This window comes from Corvus kubaryi, unplaced genomic scaffold, assembly GCF_017639235.1.
Source record: "Corvus kubaryi isolate FWS band 111438036 unplaced genomic scaffold, C.kubaryi_AGA036_p1.0 78, whole genome shotgun sequence".
Classification (NCBI taxonomy): Eukaryota; Metazoa; Chordata; class Aves; order Passeriformes; family Corvidae; genus Corvus; species Corvus kubaryi.
Genome location: NW_024582065.1, coordinates 27,258 through 36,808, shown reverse-complemented (window position 1 = coordinate 36,808; position 9,551 = coordinate 27,258). Strand labels below are relative to the sequence as shown.

At 48.4% G+C, this 9,551-nt stretch overlaps 1 protein-coding gene across 3 annotated transcripts; it reads right to left on the bottom strand.

Moving 5' to 3' along the window:
- Positions 1 to 167: 167 nt before the first annotated feature.
- Positions 168 to 9,298, bottom strand: LOC121676325 (ficolin-1-like). Of its 3 annotated transcripts, none has more exons than XM_042052681.1 (8): positions 9,084 to 9,298; positions 8,172 to 8,303; positions 7,385 to 7,438; positions 5,441 to 5,476; positions 4,057 to 4,092; positions 2,156 to 2,283; positions 1,601 to 1,742; positions 168 to 1,065 (listed from the first exon to the last, which is right to left on the bottom strand). In XM_042052681.1, the coding sequence occupies exons 1-8, from the start codon at positions 9,160 to 9,162 to the stop codon at positions 806 to 808; spliced, it is 867 nt and encodes a 288-aa protein (XP_041908615.1). In that variant the 5' UTR covers positions 9,163 to 9,298; the 3' UTR covers positions 168 to 805. The 3 variants fall into 3 exon arrangements, with proteins under 3 accessions (XP_041908615.1, XP_041908613.1, XP_041908614.1); XM_042052679.1 differs by having other exon boundaries at positions 1,601 to 1,730; positions 9,084 to 9,234; XM_042052680.1 differs by lacking the exon at positions 4,057 to 4,092 and having other exon boundaries at positions 9,084 to 9,234.
- Between the last annotated feature and the right edge of the window lie 253 nt (positions 9,299 to 9,551).

Sequence of the window (9,551 nt, the reverse complement as noted above, 5' to 3'; positions counted from 1 at the left end):
AGGGAGGAAGGTGGGGGGAGGAGGAGAGTTCTGAAGGTGGTATAATTCTTTTTTTTCCCTCTTTTAGGTCTGTTAATAAACTTCTTTATATTCTTTCAAGTTTGGTGCCTGCTTTGCATTTCTCCTAATTCTTATCTCACAGCAGATAAACAGTAATGAGTATTTTGGACCAAACCACTACACTAAATTGGTGTTTCTGCCCGGTTACAAACCGAACCCGCGACACTTGGACAAAAGAAGTATCCTGAGCTCTGCTAAAACACATGGAAAATTTATCTATGCCTGTGAATCAAATGGGCCAGATATTCTCACAGGTACACAGGTGTCACTTCTCTTGCAATGCTCAGGTTCTCTGCGGACACACTGAGGTCTGAATTACCAGACAGGGTTGCAGTGTACAAAGCCACATAAACCCAGAGCACTGCTCTCTCAGGTGTTGATTTCACTCATTCCTGAATGATGGATATTGAATTTTGAAGATTTGTTTACTTTAAAAAAAAAAAAACAACAAAACATCAGGTATTAAGAGGATGGAGTGCTGATGCTGGAAGTGTTGAACAGCACCGCAGCCCTGGAAATGCCAAACCTCATGGGCAAATGTCTCCTGCCAACATAACCAAAAGCAGAACTTGACCTGGCCGCTGCAGAGCTGTTGGAAAGGTCAATTGGATTGGGTGCTGCTCAGGAACAGGCTCATTTGTTGTTAAACCATATGGCTGGGCTTGTAGGTAGCGCTCTGAGTCACACTTCTTTGGGCGATGGGTGTCCCCCTCCATCTCTGTACCCAGAGGTCCCATGGTCAGTTTTAAAAAAATTGACCCAAAATGTAGCTGATACAAGGAGTTTGCATGATACATCTCTGCATAGAAGCTGAACACTTCTGAAATGCTCTAGGAAACAGACTTTCCCAGTGATCTGCCTCAAACTTACCGGCGTTTCCACCAAGGAAGTCTCCTAGCACCAGTCTGTATTTCTCTGACTCTCCTGAAACTCTGAACGAAGCATACTTGGCAAAATAGTAGTTGTTCTCAAAGTCTCTCAGGTCAATGCGGAGTTCACAGGGTCCTAGAAGAGAAGACGGACAGCAGTGGTGCAGGGCGGATGGTGGGTATGCCGCTGGATTTCAGGGTGGAGTGTTTAATGAACTGTGAGCTAACATGAGAGGAGCTTCCACTACTTGAGAGATTTTGATTTATTTAAAATTCCTGCAGAGCCTTCTGTGCCTTTGATGGTTTTCTAAGGAAGAACCTTTTCAGATACGATATTGGGTGGTTATGGGCAGGAGTCCTGCACACAGCTCTAATTCCAAGGCTGTGTGTGGACAAGACAATGCCATCACAACCAGTCCAAGTAGGAAGATGTGTTAGCCTGTGTCCAGGGTAGATCATGCAGCCAACTCATTCTCTTCCCTGACTTCTAGTCTTGCTTTTCTTTAGAGTGCAATTTCCTGTATGCCATGGGCTGCAAGAGCCTGCATCCTGTTTGGGATTAACAGTGGGGGCCTCAGATGGCTATGAGAAGCTCAGAGGTCTACAATGGCCCAATGTGGTACAGGGATTGGACTCTCATGGCCCCAGCCTGGGAGGGAGGCAGACCTTACCCAGAGAGGTGAGGAAGTGGATGTTGTCATTCCCCATCCAGAACTCCGTCAGCTGGTTGCCAAAGCCTCGTTTGTATGAATCCCAGTCTCGCAAGAAGTTCACTGACCCATCCCAGCGCCTCTGAAAAACCTGAAAGAGACCCTCAGCCCCACCAGCCCATCCCTCACTCAAAAGCATCCACAGCACCTGGGGGACACGCCTACCATGGTAAATGCTTCCCCTGCATCAGGACACGCCTGTGGCTGTCTGGGGAGCAAACCCCACAAGAATCCCTTGCTCAAGGATCTCTTCCATATGCCCTTGGAAATGAGGAGGAAATGATTTGCTGATTTAAGCAGGCAGTGGGTCTGTGGCACTCAGCCTGCTTCCAGAGACAAGTCCTGGGGGAATCCCCTACGTCCAGAGGGATTCACTCTGGCTTGAGGACGTGAACCTCAGCTGTTCTCAGCTGTGTGTTTTCCTCCCTTTTGTTTTCTATTTTTGAGCCATCCTTTGCAGCCGTAACAAAAATCACTGTAGGAACATATAAACCTCCCTCTCCTCATCCTACTCACAATCCATCCCCCACCATCCGTGTCCATGTCGCAGAAGACAGTGGTGGCATTGCAGCCTTGGGGGTAGATTGTGTACCAGCCACTCAGAATCCTCCCTTTGGCAAACAGTTCTTGGCAGTTCCTGGGTTCTGTGCAAATCAAAGAGATCAAGTGGAAAGAGTTATAATGTGTTTACTGATCCAGGGAGCCTTGAGCCTTTGAGCCCTCCAGCACCCAGCTGGCTCTTTGTACTGCAGGATCCTAATGTAGAGCTGCTGGGAACCAAACCCTGCCATGGCTTCTGAGTCCATATGTTGCATGGGAGATGGGCACCTTCTAAGAAAGAGATGGTCTAAGGTGCCAAGACTCCTTTCATCTGCAATGACTTTTGGGGGTCTGGATGATGGAGCTGCTCTGAAAAGGATGACAAACTCATGATCCAGGAATTTGTCCCAGCTCCAGAATGCATGCAGGGCACAGAGAGTGTGTGGGTCATTGACAGCAAAGGAGTTAGTGATACAGAGAGCTCCCTGTGATGCAGTGAATAGTGTTCAGCTCATCCTCTATGGGTTGAATCATAGAATCACCCACTGGTTTGGGTTGGAAGGAACCGTAAAGCTCATCTCATTCCACTCCCTGCCATGGGCAGGGACACCTTCCAATAGACCAGGTTGCTTCAAGCCCCGTCCAAAACTGGCCCCAGACATTTCCAGGGATGGGCAGCCACAGCTTCTCTGGCCAGCCTGTGCCGGGGTCTTACCACCTTCTGAGTAAAAAATCTCCTCCTAATATCTAATCTAAATCTCTCCTCTTTTAGCTGTAAGTCGTTCCCCATTGTTCTGTCACTGCCCATGTAAAGTCACTCTCCAGCTTTTTTATAAGCACCCTTTAAGTACTGGAAGGCCACAATGAAGTCTCCCCAAGACACACAACTCTTTTGAATATGTACATCTATATATATGTATACATATACATATATGTATATGTTACGTATACTTTTTTTCCCTCCCCAAAACCATACCTGCTGATCAAAGTTCAGATTCACAGGTGACTGAATGGCCCCTATCAGACATCCCAGCCTACAGCTGCATCAGTAGCTGTTGTAGGGAAAGCCTGGGGACATGATCAGAGATGGTGGTGTTGGTGGTGCAGGTGTCCCAGCATGCTGTGTGTGATACATGGATACACAGCTGTACCGGGCTATCTTGTGACCTCCCTAGCAGGGAGATGGTCCTGGACTTGGCCTTTTCCTTTTTAGTCAAATGTTTTACATGCCCAGAGAATTGTCTGGGGCAGCAAGGGACCAGTTCAGTGGCATCCCAGTCTGTCAGGTATTACAGCAGCTTTGATCTTGCACGTTATTGTGGCCCTACAGCACCCAGTTGTAGCCAGAGCAGGTTGTAGCTCTCCTTTAACTTTAGCTCATGGAGACAGATGGAGCAACTGAAACTTGTTTCTTTTATTTTTCTTCTTTTCTTCCAATGATTAAGTTAATCTGAGCTCTATCACACACACAAACTCCACAAGTACTAAAGGTGCCACTGCAAGTGCAGGGGTGTAACTGCCTTTGAAGTAGCCACATGTCCATACAGCTGTTTCTAGTGGTTTCATCTTAAAAATCAGGACACCGAGTCTCTGAAAAACTCAGACAGACCTCCTCCAGGACACACAGAGGACAGGACATTTAAGTAGTGCTCAGAGGACATGACTTTCCCAGCATGGCTAGAGTACAGAGTAGACCTACAGAAGCTCCATGTGTCTGTGAGAAGCAAAGACAACAGTGATATTTCCTACCTCCATCCTTCAATGTCACTCTAAGCTTGTTTTTATTCCTATCCTGTCCTGACTTCTGGTGCAGGTAGTCCACCACCATCCACTCTGCAAAGCTGACCAGTGTCATGAAGACCTAGGATGAAACTCACCCCATATTTCTGGAAATCCAGGCTCTCCTTTTGTTCCTGTTGGACAAACAATACCATCAACTGCTCTCCGCCTTCCACACCCAGCAATCCCCTTCCCCAGTACTTTACATTTGTCCAGACAAATCCTGCTGCACTGGAGAGCTGTGATGTTAGAGGAAGTGCTTGGCTCATCTGTGCCAAGCAAATGAAAGGCATAGAGAAACCAGGCAGGAAGAGCTGCTCAATATAAGCTGTCCTGGCTGCTACCAGGCCCACCAGAGGAGACCCACCAGCCCATCTGCACAGACCCAGGAAAGCACAGAGAGGCAGGTGGGAACCCAAGTCACAAATCCCTGTAACTACAGCAATGACACTCAGCAGCTTCAGACACTGGGACGAGCTCTCCAGGTTGACCAGGAGGTACATGGGGTGGCCACTGGGGGGGTGCACTATATATATATATATATGTATATATACACATATATATATATACACACACATGCACAATGAGCAGCAGCATTTGCCTCTCTTGGCCTGTTGGACCTGGCATGATCTGTTTCCTGCTGGCATCTGTTTTAGGGCTTAGAGGTCCAAATGGTGAGACTGATGCAAGACGTGTCTCTGTTGGACCTGGCTGCTCTGCCTGCTGCTGCCCAGCCCATGGAGCTGCGTACCAACAGTTTGTGCCAGTGAGTCCCATTGGGCTGGGACATGTGGAATAGGAGTGGGTAAGTGTGGGAAGGGGGAAGAAATGCACCTTGGGAAGGCAGAGTTACAAGTCCCGTGAGGGGAATGACTGCTGCTGGCACAGAGCTTCAGCCAGTGGTTTGGGAGCAGCAGTGACAAACTGGAGCACTAGAACTGTCTGCCAGGCCAGCGGTGTTGGACCCAGTGATTGCCAGCCAAACTCCAGAGAGGGAAGCCATAGTGAAGACAGTGCTCAGTGGTGCCTGCCTGTGGTCCTTGCATGCAGGATGTTGGCACAAGGGAAAAATCCATGTTTTCCTACTACCTTATTGCTAGTGCTGGTAGGGACATGTTCCTCTGGCACTAGCAGCAACTGAATTTCATTTGAGCCTCTGCATTTTGTCACAGCATTGGAGTATTAAGGGCTCTGCCCAAATCTGGCTGGTCCTGCAGCTGTGCGGTTTCTGCAGCTGCTGGTGCCAGGTGGCAGCACCAGCTGCCCGAGCTGCGGACAGCACCCGTTGCTGAACATCTGGTTTGGGAGTGGGACTACCCACAGCACCTGGCCCAGGGTGGAGCCTATGATAAGGTATAGCTGTCACCAAATAGCCCCATCCAGTCTCTATAACTGCTCCCATCTGGTGGGTTGTACCAGAACAGCACTGGGTGGAAGTTTACAAAGTAGCTCACATGATAAATTTAGCATAGCATGATTTACCTTTCAGACCTGGGAAGCCAGGCTCTCCAGCTGCTCCTACAAAACACAAGAGGAAAATGCTCATCACAGTCTATCCAAGGCACATGAATTACTGTGGCTCCTCAGGTGGCTGCTTCAGCCCCTCTGTATGTCCCAAATGTACAGGAGAGGCTGCCAAGAGGTGCAAAGCTACAGTGCTCGACTGAGTGTCCCAGGTGATCCTGCTGCCCCAGCCTGGCTGCTCTCTTGATCAGCAGTATCTCTCAGGAACAGCAGGAAGAGCAGGATACAGAAGAGAGAGGACTGCTGTTCCATCTCCTGGAATGTATGGGGGATTCACAGTTCCATTTCAGTGACTTTCTGTGGGGGCTTTCTGTTTACAGTCAGGCACTTGTGAGATTTCGATCAATAACTGCTTTTTCAGTGGGTTTGTCCATCTCCTGCTGGAGCTTCAGTTCAACTCTTGGGTGCTTTTGGCCGGGTAATAGCTTCATACTCAGCATGTAAAAGGGGTGTCTTCCCTGCTAGCCAGTTCCCTGCTGCTCAGTTCCTATGGTTCCCTTGTGCTGGGAGCTGGATTCTTTAGAAGAGGTACTTTTCCAGTATTTGCAGTACATGTCCTGCTGAAGGTCCTAAGCAAGGTTGAGTGGTGAAAACCAGTTTCTCAACAGACATCATCCTCTTCAGGAGTTCATCCCATTACAAAGAAAACCTCATCCTCTGCCATTCTTTGATCAAGTGGGCACTGCGCACTGAGTCAAAGCCTGGAGCTGCTGAAAGCAGTGATGTGCTGAGGCCTGAGCAGCAGGCCTAAGCCAGAGGTGACGTATAAGATGGATCCTGGGCATTGTGTGACTAACACCATCAGTATTATTTAGCTATAAATAGATGACAACGACTATGCTAGCTGTTTATAACCTTATGTAGTTATCTGCAAGAAATGTATGATTTTAAGAAACTTTTCCAACTGACATGAATAGAGGCTTGTTTGTAGGGTATTGTAGTGGTTTGGTCCAAAATACTCATCACTGTATTTTAGGTATTTTAGGGGAAAACCCTCCCAGCCAAGGCCTGGGCTCTAGCCAAGTCCTGGCCCTGGCTAATCAGGAAGAGTGCCATCAGACCCAGGTGTTTTCATGCTAAAAATATAATCAAGTCACTTTGACTTGCTGATTTGGGCCTATAAACACTGGACTCCCTTTCAGGGCGAATTTGGAGACCTCACCTATGGGTGGACGCACTGCATGGGGTTTTCCCAATTGCTGGGAAGGGTTCTCCACGTCCTCTGCGAAACGGGGCTCCCCAGCGACTGCAGGCTCTGGATGATGGTAAAGTATTTAGGCAATTGGTGATGCATCTTTCTCAATCACTATCCTGTCTCTCGTATAGTAATGATTAGGTTCATCACCTTGCTTATTTTTGCCTGTTGCCTAAGCCAAGCATGTAGTTTTATCGAATGAATCATTTTACTTTTGTGTTGCCTTAATATTCATAGTAAAATAAGACCATTCTTTCCATTGGTGTTTGTGTCCTTTAAATTGCCCCTGTCAATTGGCAGAACAAGCACTCAGCATAGTGCCTCTGCATCAGGCCTCTGGGCTGAAGCTCCACAGAGAGCTCCAAAGCTCCTGAGAGCTGGGGGGCGTTTGGGCAGGCTTGTTGTGCTGGAGGCAGGTTAGGGTAGGAGTGGGGTATGGGGAGGAGTCTGATTTTAGGGGGCTGGTAAGTGTCAGTGGGAAATTTTGAGAAGAGTGGTATCTTCCTCTGTCCCACTCAAGGACACAGTTTCTAGTGCTCACTCCATGCAAGAGCCATACCCCCGAATCAGTCTTTTCCTATGCTACTTCAGTGCCATTTCTTAGCCTATGGCCAGCCCTGCAGTTCATCTCTGTAGACCCAGTCTCCCAAAGCATGTCCTGAGCTTGGGGGCATTTACAGATTAGAACTGCATATGTTACGCATTACCTTTTGCACCAGGTGGTCCTGCTTTCCCGGGGAATCCCTGGTCTCCCATTTCTCCTGCAAAGAAAGACTCATTTTGTATGTGCACATTACAAACTGACCGGGGGGGTCACAGAAGTCTGGGCAACGGGTCCTTGGCCTTCACAGAAACGAGGGAGCTGCATTTTGTTAATTAGACTCAGTCCTGCAACATAGTTTACTCTTTTACCTTACTCCTTTTTTTCTATTGGAGCCTTACTACAGTGGTACTGCCATTTTCAGCCTTAATTTGCAGTTCACATACGAATTCTTATGACCTTTGTACATCGTGGAGCTGTTCACAGATTTTGCTGTGGTGGATCAGCTTGCTCAGCTGATGTGATTCACCTTCTCTTGAGGTGGCTATGAAAACTCTGAAGAACTCCCATCTCCCTTGCTCCCCGGAATAGGGGTTGCCAGTACATTTCGCAAACTTCCCCAGAAAACAGGCAGGAGCACCTCAGCCACCCTCCCACCCAGACCGTTCAATAAAGACCCATAAAATAAATGGATGATTTTCTGTAGAAGAAACGAATGAGACACTTCACACCCCAAGATCACTTCAGGCTTGTGACAGGACTCAAGGAAGAAACAGGTCACTCCATGTGTAGCAGCATATGTCTAATTGGGGTGTTTTCCACTCCAGTTTTCCAGTTCCTCACAGCAGCCAGTGCCAGGCCAGCAACTGCTCCAGCCTCAGCTTGCTTCCCCTGCCCAAAGCAACAAAACCACCTTGTATCACAGTGCTCATCACTGGCTTTGGGAGCCTCACCTTTTCTTCCTGGGAGACCTGGTTCTCCTTTTGGGCCAGAGACACCTGGGATCCCTGGACATCCTTGAAGAATGGCAAGTCGGTCAGCATCACCCAGTCCCACTATTCTCACCTCTGAGAAATGAAGAGAGTCTTTGTGGAGATTATTAGGGCTCTGAAATGTCTTGGAGAGGAAACCAAACCCTTTGAATCTGAGGAACAGTGCAATCAAAAGCAATGAGTGTGGAAGTTTGGGGGTGTTGTATGGATTGACAGATGGCATTGAGGATCTCACATATTAGAGGAGCCAGACTCTGCACCTCTCTGGCTTCAGGGGAGTTCAGTGGGAGAGGAGGCTAATATACATGACATTGCATGCATGACAAATATACTGTAGCTTAATAAAACAAAAGCTGAGAGGTGCCCCAATGGAGTATAGACAGCAGAGTAAGTGACACTGATGGATCTGTGGACAGTAAGGGCAAGGGTTCTTCTGAATTTCCTGATGGCAGGCCTGTTTGAAATTCCCCCGTGGCCTTCTTGAGGAATGCAGACAGAACACTGTGCCTGCACAGCATCCCAGGCTGATCCTTTGTATTGCTCTGTATCCTTTGGTAGCTGTACCAAGGCCCTACTAACAAAAAACCCTAACCGGGGGGGAAAACCTCACCGGAGACTCTCTGTTCCTAGAGATCCCACTGGTGAGGGAATGATGTTACATCACTAGTTGGAGCCAGCAGCTTTCTTAAGCGGCTGCTGAGACTTCCGCCTCCCCCTTACTCTCCTCCCACCTGCAGCTGAATTTTAAAAAGCATAGAAGTAAAAAAAGTCATATGGTACTTCTCCCCCTCCCTCCCCAAGCTCCTTCTCTTATCAGGGGAGATGAAACAGGCCGTCTCAGTGAGACAGCAGTAGTATTTGTGCTCTACTCACCTGAGCAGGTGTCCTCAGCATCACAAATAGTCACTTTTAGGCTGAGCAGTATCAGGAGGGCTGGGGCTGCCCTCCCCATAGCCAGCGCTACTCTCTGCACAGCTCCCCTCAGCCGCCTCTCGGGTGCTGCGGTCAGCACTGACCCATCCAAGCGTTTTATATCTAACAAACAGCCTCGCTGTAAGCTCCACCTCTGCACTTGCCCACTGGCTGCTCTCAGGTCTGCAGCCTGGCTGGGTCTCAAGCTGTTTCGCAGATAAGCCGCTTTCCAAAAGTCTGACGGGAAAGTTCTTGCCTGGCCGCCCCAGCCCGCCTCACCTCTGTGCTCCGCAAATTTCGGATGCCTTTCCTGTCTCCTATTGTGTTTCTAGAGAAAATGAACTGGCAAAACCATATTTACCTAAGTGTAGACAGCTTCCCTCATCCTGCCTGCTAGTAGCCCTTTATGAAGAAGAGAACTTACTGTGT